The sequence below is a fragment of the Chelmon rostratus genome, chromosome 1 (genome assembly GCF_017976325.1).
Source record: "Chelmon rostratus isolate fCheRos1 chromosome 1, fCheRos1.pri, whole genome shotgun sequence".
NCBI classification, from domain to species: domain Eukaryota; kingdom Metazoa; phylum Chordata; class Actinopteri; order Chaetodontiformes; family Chaetodontidae; genus Chelmon; species Chelmon rostratus.
In genome coordinates this window covers 31,694,132-31,714,270 of record NC_055658.1, presented here as the reverse complement: position 1 = coordinate 31,714,270, position 20,139 = coordinate 31,694,132, and the positions used below count along the sequence as shown (strand labels likewise).

The 20,139-nt window shown below is 43.5% G+C and overlaps 1 protein-coding gene across 5 annotated transcripts; it reads right to left on the bottom strand.

The window, feature by feature from the left end:
* Positions 1-4,039: 4,039 nt before the first annotated feature.
* On the bottom strand, positions 4,040-19,760 carry LOC121611314 (src substrate protein p85-like). 5 transcript variants are annotated; one of them, XM_041943801.1, is made up of 16 exons: positions 19,609-19,760; positions 16,257-16,357; positions 16,092-16,165; positions 15,872-16,001; positions 14,734-14,844; positions 14,471-14,525; positions 13,288-13,398; positions 12,239-12,349; positions 11,128-11,238; positions 9,319-9,429; positions 7,945-8,000; positions 7,793-7,862; positions 7,461-7,708; positions 6,990-7,119; positions 6,470-6,538; positions 4,041-5,751 (listed from the first exon to the last, which is right to left on the bottom strand). In XM_041943801.1, exons 2-16 carry the CDS (start codon positions 16,338-16,340, stop codon positions 5,615-5,617), a joined length of 1,608 nt encoding a protein of 535 aa, XP_041799735.1. In that variant the 5' UTR covers positions 16,341-16,357; positions 19,609-19,760; the 3' UTR covers positions 4,041-5,614. The 5 variants fall into 5 exon arrangements, with proteins under 5 accessions (XP_041799753.1, XP_041799735.1, XP_041799762.1 ...); XM_041943819.1 differs by lacking the exon at positions 12,239-12,349 and having other exon boundaries at positions 4,040-5,751; XM_041943828.1 differs by lacking the exon at positions 13,288-13,398.
* Between the last annotated feature and the right edge of the window lie 379 nt (positions 19,761-20,139).

The window sequence follows — 20,139 nt, the reverse complement described above, 5'->3', positions numbered from 1 at the left end:
ACTCTGCTCATTTGTAGGCGGCTCACTGCTCACGTTGTTGTTAGTGTTCAAACAGAATTGTTCATTGTAAAAAAATAAATCTTTTTATTCTGATTTTTTAACTTTCAGTTTTGAAAAAAAAAACAATGTTAGTGGTCAGTGGTTAGGTCAGTTAATTGAATGCAATTAATTCATTAGTCAATCAACTGACCTCCCTGCACTGAATAAAATACGCTCACCTGCATCTGACTGGGGTGGAGGTAGATCCCAGAGACAAATCTCAAAACTTGGACACATAAAACAAATGATCTGTGCGGATAAGAACCGCTGAAGATTCACGTTAGTGTTTTGATATTTGAAATCACAATTGCACATGTTTGAATCTCTGCATCACGAGGAACATCTGGTTCAATGTCAGATCAAGAAACTCTTCATGATGCCACATTCAATAATTCACCTGTAGAGTCTTTTCTAGCTCTGCACACGTTCAGCACACAGAACACAACGCAGAAGAAGTCCAGGAGGAGCCGTGTGGAGGATTTAGTGGCATCTAGTGGTGAGATTGCAGATTGCAGCCTTCTGAACGCCCCTCGCTTCTCCTTCCTGTACAATGGCCGCTGAAACCCAGAGAAACGCGAAAGGCACGTCAACAGGCAGAATTTGTTTTGTCCGTTCTGGGCTACTGTACAAACATGGCGGTGCAACATGGCGGGATCTGGATGAGGATCTGCGCTCTCTCTTGCTCCTCTCAGGTAACGAAAATATAGCATTTTTATTTTCAGGTGATTATACACTGATAAATACATAATTATTTAAATTATATTCCGTTTCTACTAATAAATCTTCCAGAATCATCCAAACTGGACCTTTAGACAAATGCAAACTGAAGAGAAAATAAACATTTGCTGAACTTGGACTTGTATGTTTTTATCTGAATGCTTTATCTTGTCTATATATCAAAGATGTGAGATAACATTTAGCAAAACCTCTATGTACTTTATATATAATTAAAACTTTACTGTGATAGTAGCCTTACTAGATTAACTCTGAGCCGTTAGCTAACGTTATGTAACGTTAACGTAATGTACAGTTTTGACAGGGTGATCAGGCGTTAGCTAGATTAGCCACAACGGGACACCAGAAAAATGGGTCTACTGCCTCCATAATAATGTTTACGATTAATTATTTTCAAAGGTTTCTTTTATTAAAAGTTTTTCTAAACGTTCTGATAGCCATGAAATGTATGCCTTTGTTTTCTTCGAGCTAATAGTGCTGTTGATTGTCCCATGCATAGCATACACATATACTGTATACAGATAGCATGTAGTAAAGATCTGGGATGCAGCTCAGAAAACACTTCCAGAGTCTCCACCTAATGCATTTTTAGAAATGCACTTAGCTGCCAGTTTATTAGCCACAGCAAGTTAAACATAAAGCAGTCTAATGCAGCAGTCCTGCAGTAAGTCCTCCCTGCCTGAAGGTTGTGATATTCAGTTTATGTTCAAAGTGTTTTGGCTGTATTGAACTGTCATTTTACAGAGAAGTGAACTAATTTATATCACTGACGTTGAGCTAAATAACAGAAACATCATCATGTGTAATTCAACACTCTTCAACAGCACCACAAACTGCTTCCTCCAAAGTGGGCTCATGCAGTCTGACTTGTATTAGACTGCATTAGTTTTTGCTATAATAAACTTGCGGCTGAGTGTGTATTATGGTATGTGTATATGGTTTTTAATGAGGTCAGGACAAAATGTGAGAGGAAACAGGTGTAACAGCAATATATATTTTTTAGACATTTTTTCATACTGTTTTTTCTGACATAGCCCTTTGTATAATTGTACATATATACTTTTCCACTTCCACTTTTATTTTGTATCATATATTTCTCTATTTCTGTTGCTATTTTTTTCCAACTTTTTGCCATTACTTGCTGCTTGTAACACCTGAATTTCCCAAGATGGGAATCAATAAAGTGTATCTTATCTTATCTTAGCCTCTCTCACGTGTGTGGACGCAGAGCACCACCTTCCTGTTAGGTATCTGTGTGTGTCTGCAGCAGAGTCTGACCTACAACCAGCATGGCTGATAGGTGATTATCTCAGATTTTTCATTATCAGCACATGTCATCTGATAAGAAACCTGAAATGTCAGAACAGAAGTGCCAGACAGCATGTTTCAGGTCACTTAGAAACTGTGTGTCCATGACATAGTTTGTCCACTAGAGGGCACTGACAAGTTCATTTAACTGTAAAATGATTATTTTTAAATTCTTAAATAATAATATCAGCCTCACATATCATTTCAGTGTGGTTCCAGTGTACAAACGCCCAGTGGTGAAAGTGCTTCACTGTTCTGTATGAATATTGTTTCTATGAACATAATTTTTGGATTTGGTCTTATTTAGCAGACATGAACCGGGAGGACCTGCTGCTGAGACAGACGTTCCAGGAGAGGAGACACCACAATCATCATCATCATTATGACCATCTTCATCATCACTGTGGTGAGGCATTTCCATTTTTAGCATCCACAGCTAAGTTCAGCGTTAACTCTCCGAGAGCTTTTCCAACTCTTCTGAAATCACATAATGAATGAGGATGATGCAGGATGAGTCCATTGAACCAATGAGATACAAGATAACATCATCTTTCCACGTTTTATCACAGATCAGACCATCCTCATCCTCACCTTATCCTCACTTAAACTTTGTGAAGTAAACTTAAGCCTGCCTTCAGAGTCGTGCCTCACTCAGATCCACGATGTAGGTAAAGTAAGTAACACAGTTCCACTGTGGAAAAAAACACTACAAGTAAAAGTATTAGCAGCAAAATGCTCTTAATGTCTGAAGAGTAAAAGTACTCTTGATGGAGCACTATGGCTCCTCTCAGTGTTCTTATTTCTGGTTTTCTTGGCTGAACGCAGCAGATTTCTGTTGGCTCAGGTCTCTAAACTACTACAGCACATAAAGTTCTCACACATTTTGTTGTTTCAGACTTTTTTCCTCATTGATCTATACCACAGTGACAAAGCAAAAACAGGTTTTTGTTTCATAAATGTATTAAAAATAAAAGTATTCACACTCGCAGTGCATCTGGTGCATCCTGCTTCTATCAGTGGGCATTAAGACACTTTATATATCAAGTCCACTACATTTATTCAGCAGCTATAATGATTTTAATATTTAATAAGCAACATATAATCTGTTTATAACACACAGATTAAACTAGCCAGCAGTATATGAAGGAGTTACAGTGAGCTCCACTTTAAAGAATCTCTGATGTGCTTCTGCATCAGAAATAATGATCAAATAATATAACGGTGACATAATGAAGACTTTTGCTTTTAATACTTGAGGTACATTTTGTTCCTAATATTTCTGTACTTTTACTGAAGTGAAATGCTGAATGTAGGACAGTGTGAAGTACCATTTATACTCAGGTAAATCATCTAAATACTCTTCACACCACCGATGAATCAGAATCTGTAATATAACCACAGAATACTACAAAAATAAAAATACTCAAGTTGATTAAAAGTCCCACAAAATCGTACTTAAAGGATAAAACTAGAGTTCTACTGTATTTTTCTTATTGTCAGCAAATGCTGTGAAAATGGCATGAAACATCTGGAAACGAATATCTGCAGCTGTCGAGTAAAAACAGGACAATATTTCATTCTGTAGAGTGGAGTCGAAGTATAAAGTGGTATAAAATACTCATAGTAGTACATGCTCTTAATTTGCACCATCTTCATTCCTTCATGTTTCAGAAGGATTATAGCAGCTGGATCTGAAAGGTTAGTTTTGTCATTGTGGTGCTTTGATTTGACCAATTATTTTGATTGTCGTGTTTTTTTAATGTTAATTACAGCAATTTATTTTTCTTAGAAAAAAGTACATGTTAATATCAATTATTGAGCTGGAAGATTCGTTTTGCATCTGGGAAAACAAAACACAAGGCCTTAAACTTTTAACAAAACTGTAGTCAAACAAAAGACGCTGATGGTGATTAACAGCTCGAGGAAATTAAAATAACGAACCGCAAACAAGTTCATCATTCATAGTTTATTTATTGAAACTAAAAAAAAAGAAGCAGGTAATGATGTGACTCAAGCAAACAGAGGTACAGATAAAAATAATGCATTTGAAAAGGTCACTTTTTTATTAAAAAAAAACCCCAAAGATGAATTTAATAAAAGCCCTCACACACATGCACGCTCACACACACACACACACACACACACGCCTGTTTAAGCTACACTACTGCGATCCAGTGACGAGCAGCCCGGCGAACTGCCGTCAGATATAATTAGTGTTTGGAGAATAAACCAAAGCCTCTTCTCTTAACAACAGCCTGCTGTACTTTCCTACAGGCCGAGTTTACTGCTGATAAATCACGAATCTGTAAAGGTCACTCACTCTGAGGTCAGCACACAGTTTGGTCATGATGAGGGATTTTAACTGTAGTCGCCACCACACCTCAAAAAAACCCAGAGACACATACACAAGTCCACATCCTAAGAAAACCACAGTGACCGGGAACAAAAATCAGTTTTCAAATCTATTATTTGTCAACGCCTCATAAATCAAGATCTCTCTGTACATGAGTCTAAGCACGGTCCCAACAACCAGGATAATGAAGAAGATGATTGAAGTAATACTATGAGCTGTAGTGCTTTTCTTTAGCTTTTCATTTCCCACAGTGGAGATGAAGTCTTTGACATTATGGCCTCGTTATTCTGTGAACACTTTCAACATCAGTGAAGGAGGAAACCTGATTATTGATCATTTCTAAATCAACCCTGCGACTGATGCAAGTGTTCAGAAGAAGAAACGTACATCTGAAACTACCAGAAGCTTCGTTTCCCATCGAGAATCTCTCGACTCCTGTGCAACACGGCAACGTTTACGTAGAAAGACCAAGAAGCAAAGAGCGTTACCAGCTTTTTGGTCTAAAGTCGAGGGACTGGAATACGTTATAATCCAAAGTGGAAGGTCGTTTCCACGTTAAATGCTCCTGCTTACGTTGAGGTGGAGCTCCTGAGCGGTCAGCACCCTGAGCCTCGTGCACGAGACTCATTTGAGACGTTTCGAGCTCGTTGCTGCCGTTTCTCTGGTCTTTGGTGAGACTAAAATCCCTCTCTAAGCTGTGAAGAAGCAGCAATGTGTGATCAACACCTTGTGAACTCTGATACTGTACCTGGAAAAATAAAAAGCTTCAAAATGCAGCTTGTGGCTGTGAGGCGGGAGGTCAAGTCGCCTCAGACCCCGAACACCCACGTTACATTTTGAAGCTTCAACTGTTACAAAGCAGCACTTTGTGCCTTTATTTAAGTCCAGATATCTAATTCTATATATGCTCTTGGTACTGAATCATTCTCAGGTAACTCACCCTCCGTCTTCTGCTGCACAGAGGGAAACTAAGTGAATTTGGACTCGGTAGAAGGGGGGTGGAAAAAGGAGCAAAAGAAAGCCAGCGAGGAGACCTGAGGACGTCTCGCAGCGTCGAAGCATTAAGATGAGGTGAAGAGAGAAAGGACCAAAGTGTGAAAGGAAAACAGGATTTCAAATCGTCTCCATCCTCTTTTTTTGCTCGAGGACAGGGACTCGGGTGGTCTCGGCGGGGCGTCGTCATTGTCGAACCTCCACGTAGTTGGCGGGGAAAAGGCCGTAGGCGCCTCTGCACACGCCTCGCCACCAGCCCTCGTCGATCATCTCGATGTTGGTGATGATGTCATCGGGGTCGAAGGATATCTCGTCATCGCCGGCTGAAACAGGAAGAGACAGACTGGTGATGAAGGAGCACCAGACATCTGTAGAGCTGAAACAATTCGTCAATGAATCTATAAACCAATCAGCAGAAAATTAATCAGCCACAATTCTGATCACCGATTATCCATTTTAGTCTTTTAGCAAACAAAAATAACCAGAATTCACCTCCCGCAGCATCGTGAATGTGAAACCTGAGATTCTCTCAAATCAATTGAAAACGGCTGCTTGCACCATGTTTTCACTTTCCAGTTTATAGAGCACATGGTTAATTGAAGATAACTAGAAGACAACCTGATAATAAAAACAATGTTTAGTTGCAGCTCTAGATGTCCGTGAACCTCACTGTCACTGATCTGCACAGACGTAAACCTGGTGAGAGACCTCGAGAACCATCGAACTGTTTGGCCTAAAGCCACAGAGGTACTGGGACGCTGCTGGTTTATCTACTGGTTAGAGGGATGTTTTGTTATTTGGTCACTGCTGGTTTGTTCAAGGCTGAAAAGCTGAACGCTCCTGATGCTCGTGCTGCAGAGCAGTGTGGTTGGACTGATCAAAGATCAGTGCAGCCCTTTAAAGTCTGTAACAGCCAACAGCACAGATTCCTCTGCAAAAGTTCAACTATGTGGAAGCGATGCATGAAGTTTCTTTGTGCTAACAGCTGCAGTTTTACTTTGATCTCATGTATAAATTCTGTGTCACAGCTTTCAGCCTCACCTGCTTGGTAGTCGTACAGGGCCACTGCCGTCACCCCGAGATCCTCGCCGTACTCGTACTGCTGGCCGTCTGCAAGAGAAGAGAGACGGCTCGTTAGTCCAAGTGAAGAGCCGCCAGGACGACTGGCCCGTCGTTTACTTTCAGAGGGCAGGTGAGGAATCCGTCTACAGGTGTTCATGAGGGGAGGATCTATAGCACTGCTGTATGACACTGCACTAGTTTCAGCTAGTTGTACCTAATAAACTGGCAGCAGAGTGGATGTTTTATTATTTTAATGAGCTGTCAGATGGACCAAAGACAATGTTCAACCTCTGTGGACAATAAAGTTTGACTTCACTTCACTTTTCACAGCTGTCGTCTCAGACCATGAAGCATCTCTGATCCTGTATCAGTAAATGAGTGATTAACTGATAAACAGTTAATCCTCATGAGTTATGTATGGAGCACAACTACCAAACATCTGCTCGTATCATCATGACAACGAGGCCAAAGTGTGAGGAAAGTCCCCAACAACACGAACCTGCTGCAGTCTCCTCGGGGGTCTGGTACAGGTTCTGGTCCTCCTGCTGCGAGTACTGGCTCTGTGGCTCTGCCTCATACAGCTGCTCCCCGTTCTCTCCAGCAGCGTCGTATTGACATTCCTCCGTGTTCTAACAAGGCAAACGTAATCTGTTAAAGTGAGACCGTCTGCACAGAGCGCTGCTGCGGTTTCACAGTGACATCAGTCCAATTATTAAAATGATGTGAAAAGATTCATATTGTGATAACGTCAATGTTTCGACCTGCTGGAAGCAACCCTGCTAGCGGCTCCGCGGTGGAGGAGTGAGTTTTAAAAAGTGGAGCGACTTGCGAGTTGTATTTGCAATTTGAACTCCAGCAGCTGTGACTTGCTCCTTCAGCCGTGGCTGCATCTTTTTCCTCCCTTGCAATATTAAAAATGGAGTGAAATTCTTTGAGTCAGACATAGACTGAAACCACCGCCATGACTCACCTGGTATGTCGGGGCAGCAGCTGGCTGGACCGGTGGAGTCGGGCTGGGGGTGGGACTGGGACTGGCAGCAGGGACGGGAGAGGGGGCCTTGGCCGTCTCTTCGATCTTACGGCGCGCCTCCTCCTGCTCCTGCTTCTCCTTGGCCTGTCGACGGGCTCGCTCCTCCTCGGCCCTCTTCTTGTCCTCCTCCTCCTTCTGCTTGGCGATGTTCTCGAAGCGGGCCTTGATGCTTCCTGTGCTGCTGCCAGCTGACGGGCAGACAGAGAATGAAGAAAGTTCACACGTGGCCTAAAGCTGCGGCTCAAACACAGGCGACGTCGACGAAAGCTTACCAGCCTCCACAGGTCGGGTTTTCTGGTAAGATGGGCTCGGCTTCTCCACCTCTTCAAAAGTCCCCGCACTCTGCAACCGGAGAGATAAAGATGCAACACGGAGCTCTGCACACATCGCTTCATACACAAACAGATGCACAAACAGCCCTCACCTTATCCATGCGGTCGTTCTGGACACCAAACTTTCCTCCAAATCCTTTTGAATAATCTGACAACAAACAGAAGAAAAGAGTCAGAATCTGTTTTACGAGAAAGACTCAACCACCGTCAGCATCATCCAAACCAGTTTCCAGAGCAGCCTGAGCCTCTTTCAGAGACACACATTAAAACCTTCTCTGGTGAACTGAGGTTCAGACGAAGCAGACTGCGGCTGCTTTCACAGGAACTGATAAACTGAACTGAGATGAACTGCTGGGGGGCTGATGAGCTCATGCAAACCTGCAGAGAGGAGAAACTAAATAAACTGAAAGCAGACAGTGGCAGCAGGAAGACCAACAGGAGAGTCTTAACACAAGCCAGACAGCCGGGGTCAAGCAGCCAGCTCGGCTCAGTCTCTGACGGTCACGGCAGGAGGCCTCGATAAAAGGGACCGCGGTCGCACGACATCATGCACAAAACGAACGCAGAAGCAAACAAACAGCATCGTGGCGGAGCTCAAAACAGCAGGGCGGGGATCGTGGAGGTGGAGGAAGGCGAGGAGATAAACTGCACAGCACGTTCAGCTGTGAACACACACTCCGTTCCCTCATATGATGCCGTTCAGTGTGGGCCACGCCGCTTCTACACCCCTGACCTCTCTGCTGGTCGGACGCACGCTGATTGACATCAACTGGCCCAGAATGAGGCCGTCTGTAGGGGCAGAGATGGACCACACCTGAGCAGCACGAACGACAAACAGTCCCTTCACTAGAAAACACTGACGAAAATGTTGTTTCCCTCCTTCATGTGACGGAGAGATGACGACTGATTTATCTCTGTTAAAAGAGTCAGTTTACCCAAATAACAAAAAACTGGTTTGTCTGCCACAGAAATATTTTAAAATATTTATTCAAATATTATTACTACAATAACATTATATTTTGTACTTTACAGCTACTGTCTACTGATGAATATCGTGAAACTCCACAACAGCTAACAAATAAATATAATATATAGGAGGGGGGGGGGGCGACACAAACACAATTCCACTCGCCTGCTCTGAGTCGGGTGGTGACGGACATCAGAACATGTTTTTGTCATTTGGGTGAGCTGACGTAGAAAAATGAGCTCGTCTACACTGTTAATGTTAATCGGTTGGTGCTGCAGAGGTGGGAGGGGTGTGGAGGGGCGGGGTGCGTCTGTCAGGAAAGGAAGGTGTGTCCGTCACTTAAAAGAAAACAGCTGTTGGACAAGCAGGACGGCGAAGGATGGAGTTTCAAGCTAGGAGGAAGCGTTTTTTTGTGGAGGAGGGTGTGGGGGGGGGGGTCAGGAGAGGGTTTTGAGATGGGAGGTGGGGTTGGGCGTTGTGTTCAGGGAAGGATCTGTGCCTTTTTGGGACTCGTGCTTGGCCAGGCTCTCCTTGTGCTCATAGCCCAGGGCACACTGGTCCTGCTTCTCCACCTCTAACCCATACCGCCCTCCAAACCCCCGCTTATAGTCTGCAACACAACACACACACACACACACACACACACACACACACGGACAGACACCGATACACATTACAAACAGAAACACACACTGTATATAGACAAACATACAGAGACAATGATGCATCGGACAAACCTCGGGATGCTGAGTGCAGTGAAGGAGACATAATGGTCTTAAAACAGGAAGTTCAAGAGGAACCTTTAAGATCTTTGGTCTGATGATAAATTCCTGTGATTAAAATCATGGTGAAGCTCTTTTCTAAGGTCGTAGTTTCACTGTGAACACTGAGCTCTTCCCTCTTCATTAAGTCTGCTCCCTGGTTCAGCGTGAGAACCGTTCTGCTGCCGTCAGGTCTACGCAGAACGTCTGGTCTCTGTGTCTGGGTCACGACGTTCAGTGACTGGGGGCTTTGCTGTGGATGTGCGGTCTTTCAAAACAAGGTCGGCTGACGTAACGTCTGCCACGCTGAAAATGCCAAATGTACACATTTTTAGAGCAGTTACCTTCCTAAGTGGTGCGGCAGGCTAAATAAATGTGTGAATGGACACCATGTTAGGCTGTGAGCTCCAGTCTGATATAAAAGAAATCTAATATATGATGCACTAATTTACGGCTGATGTTAGGAAGACCTCCACATCTTCAAACAGAAATCCAGCCAGCGTTTCTGCTGGTGGGATATTACCAAGACACCACATGCACAAAGTGAAGGCTGTTTATAGCAGGGGTGGGTCTGCATTAACTATTATTACTATTAATTATTATTATTATTATTATTCACCTTCTCTATCGGCTCATTTCTGTCTCTGTCACTCATCTGTGGTTCAAAACTCTCTTTACTTTGTAAACTCTCGGTTTCAGTTTCAGACTCGTCACTTCTCTGAAAGTTAGATGCCTCCGTTGCTGCAGATGTAGGAATAACTGGAGCTTTGACTGTTTAAGTGTCTCTCAGACTGTCAGATGGTGACTTCTGGAAAGTTGCAGGTGAATGCAGAGCACACTGAATGTCTACACTTCTCGTCTCCTTTTCATTTTTGACCATTTAGAGTCTTTTAATGCTGGTAATTCAGCAATGCAACTTTATTTTACTGACTGACTCTGAATGACATGCAAATCTAAATCTGAGCTGTGGTTTCACTTCCTCTATCTGAACCTTTTTTTTTTTTCACCCGCTGACTGAGGAAGTCGTCGACCTCTGAGAGACCACATCCAAAGCCACGAAGAAACCACATGAGAGCTGAAGTGCTGGCTTGAGGAGGAAGAAGGGTTTTACTCACATCGTGTGCTAAAGTCAAAGCAGACGACTTGTAAAGTCTGAAGTTTGGGGGATATTGTCCTCATTCAAAGTCCAAGCAAAAGTCAAACAGAGGGTTTGATGTGCAAAATGTGCAAGCCAATGACTCGTGTCTCAAACATCAAGAAGAGAACAAACAGCTTCAGCTGAGGATGACTAGTGTTCAGCTGGTTTTCTCTTTGTTGTAAACATGAAACACTGAAACCATCAGCTTTGGCTCATTTTGCTTTGGTGCAATTAGTCTGGAACGAATACTTCTTAATACTTCAGTCCAATATTTATTTGAGTATGAACATCCTATAAGTGAAGCCACTGGAAGTAACATGCATATCCCGATACCTGGATATGTTTTGGATGGGTCGGTCCTGCATTGTGCGTCTCCTAAAACCCCCAGAAACCAGATGAGAACCAGTACCTTTCTGGGACTCGTGCAGCTGTAGCTTCTCCTGGTGGTCCCAGCCGAGAGCCGATTTATCTTGTCTGTCCGTCTGCACACCGAACTTTCCCCCGAAGCCCTTCACGTAGTCTGCAGAGACACGAGAAGCAGACGTTAACGGCCAAGCACGATTCTGAATCCTGATTTGGTGCTTTCATTTGAATTACCTGACGATTAAGTCATCACTACTGTTATATTGTGTCAGTGAATTTCCGGGTCATTCTATCGAGAATCTGCTTACAGACAAATGAAGCTGATAGGAATGTCAGCTCGCTTGTTTAAATATCAAGTGTACAATCTCAAATAAAAGCAAATACCCCATAAAACAGTTCTGCTCACTGATTTGCAACATTGCCTGTAATCATCCAATATAATATTATATTGCTATAAAAGTTACGACAGGACTGGTGGCAGAACCAATCTCAGTTGTCTCACAGTGTCATCATATTGGCCTACAATAATCTGTAAATGTTCTCCAGGTTTACAGCAGATTGAAACAACACTAAATGTCGCAGGTGAGCCAGGTATCACAGCCCACAGCACGTATGCAAACACAGCCCGGTTCTCAAGTTCACCTGCACCTTCAACACCAGCCTGTATCAACAAGCTGCAGTTGGCCAATCAGGCAGCAAAGTCTGTGCAGGTGTGTGTGTGTGTGTGTGTGTGTGTGTGTCAGACAGGAAGCTACAGGTAAAGCTGTTCTGCTGTGTTGCAACTGCAAGTACAGACAAGGACAGACGTGAAGGTGTGACTCATTCAGGCTAAAACAACAGCGGCAGGGATCACAACAAACTGCAAGCAAATATGCTGATGATTTGTAAACAAACTGATGAGGATTTGATGGTTAGCTTGTTTTTCATCTAAAACGTGTTTCTCAGTTAAAAGAAAACATCGTAGGATTTGGAGATCAACACCAATGTCAATATTTAAGAGATTTAAAAAAAATCTGACAACACAGCAGCAATCTTTTTTTATATAAAAACATAGAACAAACAAACATTTTTGGTTATTAAAGAATGTGACCAAGCCGTGCACGCAGCAGGACATTTTGCATCTGCAGAATAACCCGTTGTGCCGTGATCAGACCGACCTTTCTGGGACTCGTGCCTCTCCGTCTTGCCCTGGTACTCGAAGCCCACGGCGCTCTTGTCCACCTTGTCGGTCTCGACGCCGAACTTGCCGCCAAAGCCTTTGGCATAATCTGCCGGTGGCCGGAGCAGAGGAGGGGGAGAATAATCCAAAGTGAAGACAGGAAGAGGAGGAGCATTTAATCAACCCATGATGACACTTTCCTCCCCCTGCAACTACACTGTAGATATAAATGCAATTTGAAGTGAGGTTAATCAATTATATTTTGTATTTTGTTTATGTATTTTGACTCAGTACAGCTGATCTAAGGCAGTGGTTCTCAAACTGGGGGGCGGGGCCCTCTGCAGGGGCATACAGCCGCTGCAGATAGGAGTGGATGAGCAACTGAGCTGCATGAATATGATTAATGCAGAGAAAATGAAGATTTTCTAGACTTGGATTTTATCAGTTGCTTCCTCTATCACTGTTAATGACTGATAAAAAATTGTGGGGTGGGGGGCCTGAACTTTTCTCAGCTTCTAAAGGGGGTGGGTGGTAAGAAGAAGTTTGAGAACCACTGATCTAAGGCATTCTGAGCATTAAAATATCCCACTCCTCCTGAAACCAGTTGGGTCAGGCCCAAACCACCGAGCTGAAGGCGCTGGCAAGTCTGTGCCAATCACCTGAAATCTGAGATGAGGAGGGAGTGGGGGCACGTTAAACGTGACACCTTTTCAGAGAGGAAATAGCCACCCACGTCCAAAAAGACCAAAAAAAAGGCTGATGTACTGTGTGTGCCATATCTCTCAAACATGAAAATAAAGGGGTGTTATTTGACACTGGGGCAAACAAACATCGCACACACATGAAAACAAAGCCATTGTTTGCACCCTTATATAAGCAGGAGGGGGTGAGGAATGAAGGAAGAGGAAGAAATGCAGAATAACATGATTTGTCAGGACCTGCATGGAGCCGCACTAACTGAGACAGTGTGTGTGTGTGTGTGTGTGTGTGTTTCTCCACATCTCTCTGGTTAATGGGAATGCCACATGGCAGTTGATCCAGACAAACCTTTCTGGGACTCGTGTTTCTCGGTTTTGCCCTGGTAATCGAAGCCCACTGCACTCTGGTCGACACGATCTGCCTGCACTCCGTATCGCCCCCCAAACCCAGTGGTGTAGTCTACACAGCAAAGCAGGGGGGGAAGGGTCAAAGGGTGAAGCAGCATGGTCGCAGTGGCCATGAAACAGCCCAATTCCAAAAATCCCCTAAACATTTACTGGTAGCAGAATCAAAACACTTCAGACGTAATCACTGCTGTCATTAAGACACGACCCCATCATGATGCTCCTAAATTCAGTTCCTGCATTAACTTCTCCTGATTCAGAAACACTCAGACTATGTGTTATTCTGCCAGTGGTGCTCAAAGAGGAATATGTGCACTGCTGTTTCACACTGACACTACTGAGGAACCGTTGGAATTGGGCACATGTTCAGCGCTCCTGTGCAGGATACTCTGCAGGGGATGAAGGCAACACAAAGCTGATGACAGTGTGGGGTCATGAGGATGCAGCCTGAAAATACTACAAGCTAAGAAGCCACAGTGGACTCCCAGAACACTTTTCTGTAGAGCAGTTCTATTCCAGATTAAATAAGGAGTTTTATCTCTAGTCTGAATGTGTTTATTTCTTTATCTGATCAACTACGTAGAAACCGTAGCTCCATCTACATCCTCTCCAGCAGAGAGCTACGATTCCACACTGTTGAGTGGGTGTTAACACACACTCAAATACCTTTACAGGTGGAAGTTAGAACTTTAACCTTATTACAATTTAAATCCAGTGTTCTGATGTACAGAGCTCAAATTAAAGAAGTAAAACATATCACTGTCATATTGCTAACAAGCGGCGCTGTAACGTATAATACGGCAGAAAAACAAATCGAAACGAAGCAACACCATTAACACAGTTTGCAAACGTGCTCCGTCTCTGCAGAGATCAAACAGCTTCACATCAGCACAACAGCAGCACACGAGAAGCAGCTGGCCACCAGCCACAGGCTCGTCAAACTGGTTGTGCCCTGGAAATGTGTCTCCTGTAGGCAATTCAGGAAGTTTATGCTGTTAACTGAATTTAGAGATGTATTACAAATGTGTCCCCTGGCAGCATATTAAAGGGAGAAATCTACCAAACTGAGCTACAGATGATCTGGGGCTGAAGGAGGCATGCAAAAAGACAACAGGCTGCGATGTTACCTTTCTGCGAAGCGTGTTTCTCCGTCTTCCCAGCATACTCAAAGCCAACCGCTGACTGGAACGAGACACAGTTATTCTACTGAAAGCTTCCCCGTAGCTGCATGTTTTCAATCATCACACAGTGATTCTAACGTTTCCTGTACTGTCTCAGTGCAGGTGTGTGTCGTGTCTTTAAGAGGGAGCCAAACATTTTACACATGAACAAAAATCATGTTTAAAGTCGAGGAGATGCTGCGAGCACTGTGGACAACCACAGGAAATACCTGGTCAACGCGGTCGGCTTGCACTCCAAACTTCCCTCCAAAGCCCTTGGAGGTGTCCGTCTGGGAACAGTGCTTGGACAACTTGCTCTGGTAGTCATGACCCACAGCAGACTGTCGAGAAACGCGCAAAACACGAGAATTCAGAATATTAAAAGGGCAATAAGGGAACATTGGAGAAGACGGGGAGGGAGCGTGAAAAGGGCAGCGCAGCTGGAAACTCGTGGTGACGTCTGACTCATCACAGATGCACACAGTGTGGCGTAAACAGTGCTCGCTCATCACATTCACACCGCAGTGACCACACAGGCCACAGAGAGGAAGGTGTGGACGGACCGAGCTGCTTGCCAGGAAAGATTATCGAGTGTGAAACGGCCACAACTGACTCAGCCTGTTCACACAAACACAGACTGAGGTGAACATTAGAGGAGCGGCTGCAGAGGACAGAACGACTCTGAGGGCGTTTAGGTTTGGGAATATGTCGCCTTCGCAGATCTTCAAAAAGAGCCCAAAAAAATGAAAAGATACAAAACGGTAGATATATTAATAGCACAAACCCAGATCTAACAAACGGGTTTTATTTAGCTTCAGCTGCAGGACGGGCCAAACCTACAGCGAAGCTGCTTTCACCCTCCAAAGAAAAGTTGTTTAAGAAACACAACCAGCAGCACAAGAGGTCGTCTGTCAGCTACAGAGCACTCACTGCACTGCGGTCAGCTGTACACAGGCGAGACTTTCAGAATAAAGTGAATGGAAACAGATTAGGGCAAAACTGGAACCAGGGGAAAAATGTTCCCCATCTTTACACTAAACTCATGATGACGATAACGTGACAAAAAGCTTTCCTGTCGGACGAGATCAGGATATGAAGAAACACTGAGAACGAGAAACCAGTTTCTTCAACACACAAGACTTTGCTGTTTTTAGGTGTCTATTTTTTCAATAAAAACACGTCACCGTGTACAAGATGAACAGACAGTTTACAGTAATTGCAGAATATACAGACAGCTTTAAATATAACCTACAGCTCGACACAAAACACAAGTTTTAAAGCTCATTCTTTGCCTTGGAAACAGGACTCGACATCTCACTTGCAGGACCATTTCGTAGCTGTAAGCACACGTCTTGCGGCCCCTCTTACCTTGTCCATGCGGTCCTGCTGCACTCCAAATTTTCCTCCATATCCGTGCGAGGCTTTGGGCATGGTCTCCAGCTCCTTCTGCTTCAGGCTGGTGTGCTCCGTCGACACCGTCTCGCGCAGCCGGTGGATACTACCCCAAGGAAGGACAGAGTTAGGACACACGTCTTGGTGCTGTCCGCGCTGCATTTAATGCCAAAGGAAAAATTATTTGCTTCCTCACTCTATGTGTCCCTGATGTCCTGAGCCCGACACCGTCTTGGCCCCCCAGCGCTGCTCCTTCTCCGACACGTCATTCTAGAAAAAAAAGTTTAATGGCAGAACATGGACGAGCGATGAGGAGAGTGAGGGATGGAGCTGAAATGAAGGAAGGAGACTGCACACGTACCTCAAAGTCTGGATCCGTCTCCCAGTCGTCCACTTCGTCATTTACAGCCACACTGACTGACTGTCCTGCTGCTGCCTTCCACATGTTTAGTCCAACGCGCACTGAAAAACAAGGAAACTTGTTAAACCTGCTTCATACATGCAGAGAGATCAGACTCGAGTCTGTAAGGACTCATTGAGATTATCTTCAAAGCTGAAGAAGGTTTTGGAAAATGGTTAACAGCCCGGGGAACAGCTTTGTCAGTGGATCTTCAGGAGGATCTTTTAGGCTGTTAACTGCAGTTCGTGTCTCAAATCGATCTGTAGAACAATAATCACACGTAAAGCTGGAAGAATTTGGTGACTAAATCACTGTTTTAACACATCATCAAAGTTTAATTCTTTTCCTTCTTCTCATTCTGGCTACCTGCTTCAAACACCTCAAAAAACGCTCTGCTTGTACTTTCAAGTTACTTTTAGAAATTCTGAATTATTATATTTCAGAAATTGTCTTTTTTTCATCCTTATGCAGATCTGAGAAACTCTAAAATAAATTCTGTACTGTGTAGGAACCCTGTAGTCGAAAATGAAAACGATCATGTTTTAATAGATGATTAATCATTTGAGTATTTTATCAATCAAAAAGTACCACAACTCTGATTCCAGCGTCTCCAGTATGAGGATTTACAGCTCTGTCTTATATCATTGTAAAGATAATATCTTTGAGTCTTTGAACAAGACATTTGAGGACATCGACTTGAACTGTGATCAGTTTTCTGTCACTTAACAGACTAAACAATAATTGATTAATGGATAAAATAAGTGGATAAACTGACAGTCAACATAACTTTTACTTAGAGTCATACTTGTTTGCTGTATTGTACTGAAGTTATTGGAAGCTGTAATCTTTCATCCTGTCCATACTGGCTGGGAAATTATCCTTTGTTAACAAGACTTCAAGACTCCAATGTAAACGATGTGGGACTTCTAAAAACCAGCTCCATATACGAGGCCTCAGAGTCTTCTACAAAGATGACAAAGACTTGGCTAACCCAGTCTGCTGGACTGAAGAATCAAAGCTTGTAGAGAAAAAGGACCGTGGACTTTGTTCTCACATTTAGGGCTGTACTATTTTCTGTGTTGATTAATCTGCAAATTATTTTCTCCAAAATGACTATCAAAGCCCATGGTGACTTCTTCAAATGCCTCGTTTCGTCCAACAAGCGGTCCATCCAATCAATCCAAAGACATTCATTAAAAAAATGACTTGAAAAAGAGGAAAAGCAGCAGATAAGTGTAAAATAGCATGGGAGGAGGACTTGGTTTTCCATACTCAAATTGGTCAATTCAACCTCACTCTGTGCACGTCATTGCTTAATTCAATTTAAAGTGGTTCACAGGGCCCATATCTCAAAAGCAAAACTATCCTCCATATACCCAGATATTAGTCCAGACTGTGTCAAATGTAAAAATGTGGAAGCATCCCTCATCCATATGTACTGGTCCTGTTCAAGCCTTAACAAATATTGGAAGGAAGTTTTTCATACGCTTTCCTGGGTGTTAAACATTAATTTGGAACCAAACCCACTGACCGCTCTGTTTGGGGTCATGGGAGGGGGAGGGGTGAAAAATTTAACGACGACTAAGCAGCGCACTTTATCCTTCGCCTCCCTTTTGGCTCGACGAGCAATTCTGCTCAGGTGGAAGGATACCTCCCCTCCCACTCATGAACAATGGTTGGAGGACGTCATGTCCTGCCTTAAATTGGAGAAAATAAGATACTCACTTCAGCAATCAAACAAGAAGTTCCAGAAGACATGGGGTCCCTTTCTAGAAGCTTTCCAGAACCTGTAATGACTTGGCCTTTGAATACAGCTCAACTTTTTACACTTTTTACTCTCTGATTACATATGGTACTACAGTGATCTGATACAGCGACTAGTGAACTGGCAGTGACAGGGGAGGGATTTATTTATTGTTATTTTATTTTTTCTTATATATGTTATTTGTGCATGCTGTGATTGATGTACACCTTGATTCGTTTTCTGTCTTTGTAACACCTATGTAGTGCTGCACATTTATTATATTGACAAAACTTCAATAAAAAAGATCTCGAATTAAAAAAGAAAAAGAGGAAAAGCAGCAAATCCTCACATCTGAGGATGAACATGATCGACTACTAAAACAGTTTTGTTGCTTAAAGCTTGTAATTTCCTGTCAACTGACAGACTAATTCATGGACTAATCTTTTAGCTCCACTTACATGCGAGTCACATTAAGAGAGGATCGCTTCAAAGCCGCTACAGGTGTAAAGATTACAGTTTAACCACTAAGTCAGTGTACATAAGGTGTGTATTAATACAGACTTCTGTATGACTTCTGTTAGAGGAAGATGCTGACCCTCCACCAGCTCATATCAGCTGATTCCTGCTGGCATGTTGAACCACATCAGCCTGAACTGAACCAGGCTGCAGAGCTCAGTGATGTGGATTGTTTTAGTTTGGCCGGTTCTGGGTGATCTCCAGTGATCTGGGATCTAGCCTGAACAAAAGCGTTCTGTCCTTATCCGAGTTCCTGACTCAGCACAATGTGGGCAATCGGCACAGCGCTCAGTCCGAGGCGGCAGGAGACGTGGCTCCAGTCACCTCAGGAGAGCCCGGAGAGCCGCCTCAGACCAGGAAGCAGCCTGCAAACTCCGAACTTCCAGTGTTAGTTACATGACAGCCACAACACAACCACACCCATCTCCTGGTTACATCCAAACCCCAAAACTGAAGTCTTTCTGAGGAGGGGTGGTGCAGTTATTTGAGATTGTGATTCCAGATACCAGGTAGAGCGAAGTTATCCCGACGCGTTAGCGTTATTTCCGCGAAGTTAACGTTAGCTAGGAGTTAGCTTACGTTAATGTCGGTTAGTTTGCTTCAGTCGAAGTAGGTCAGGCCACATAATTAAGGACTACATGTCTAAAGAGGCAAGCATATTTTCCCAATTAAAACGTGTTTAATTAAACGGTTAAGTGGGTTTGTTCTGCACGCCAGCTCAACAGGAACACAATTGTCTGCGTATCGTCTTTTAGTTTATCGCCGACAGACATGCTTTGGAGACAGGGTGTACACCTCGTTAATGGGTATGTCGACAAACAGGGATTTGACATTAAACGACGAGAATCGGTGAAATGTGCTCGATTTCGATCCAAAATCGGAATAGTGGTCGCTGCGTCTGCCTGGCTATGGCATTTCCTGTTCCAGTTTTCCAGTTAGCTCGCTGGCTAAAGCTAACATGCCTTCTGGAATGATTAACTGACTCAGCGCGAGCTCGGTGCGGTCTTCACAGGTAGACATTTTAATATCCTCCACTGAGGTGTTAATACTCACCGGCTCCGACAAAGGTAGCTTCAACCACAGTCTAAACTCAATTTGAGGAATCCCCCTGGTGGATGTAGCCCGTTCCCACCTCAGGCTCTGATGGAGAAACGGTATCTGGGATCTGCTGCTCCCTCCGCGGCTCTTCCGCCTCTCCCAGTATCCCGTTCTCCGCCAGCGCTGACGTCACAAATGGGCGGGGTATGTTAATATAAACGTTTTAATGCAAATTTGTTCAAATTTCTCCTTTGCACATTCATACATTTCTCTTCTCAATTCATTAAAAATATACAAGAACAAAAAAGTCCTTATGTTATTAAAAAATAGGAATCTGTTGCCAGTTTTTCTTTCTGGAATTGCCTCCAAGTGTGCCTCACAGGGGTTTGCTTCAATAAGCAGGGCCTTAGCCAAGTTTTTTTTTTTAATTACTAGACCTATATATATACAGACAGACACACACACATATATATATATATATATATATACATATATACATATATACACACATATATATTCATGTTATATATGGAATGCCAGCCTGTA

Excerpts from the sequence above, each read along its gene's own strand:
- LOC121611314 (XM_041943801.1), bottom strand. The coding sequence starts at position 16,340 with ATGTGGAAGGCAGCAGCAGGACAGTCAGTCAGTGTGGCTGTAAATGAC. Across the intron at positions 9,430-11,127 it reads GCTGCACGAGTCCCAGAAAG|ACTATAAGCGGGGGTTTGGA; the intron begins GTACTGGTTCTC and ends GTTGTGTTGCAG. Across the intron at positions 7,863-7,944 it reads AGAACGACCGCATGGATAAG|AGTGCGGGGACTTTTGAAGA; the intron begins GTGAGGGCTGTT and ends CTCCGGTTGCAG.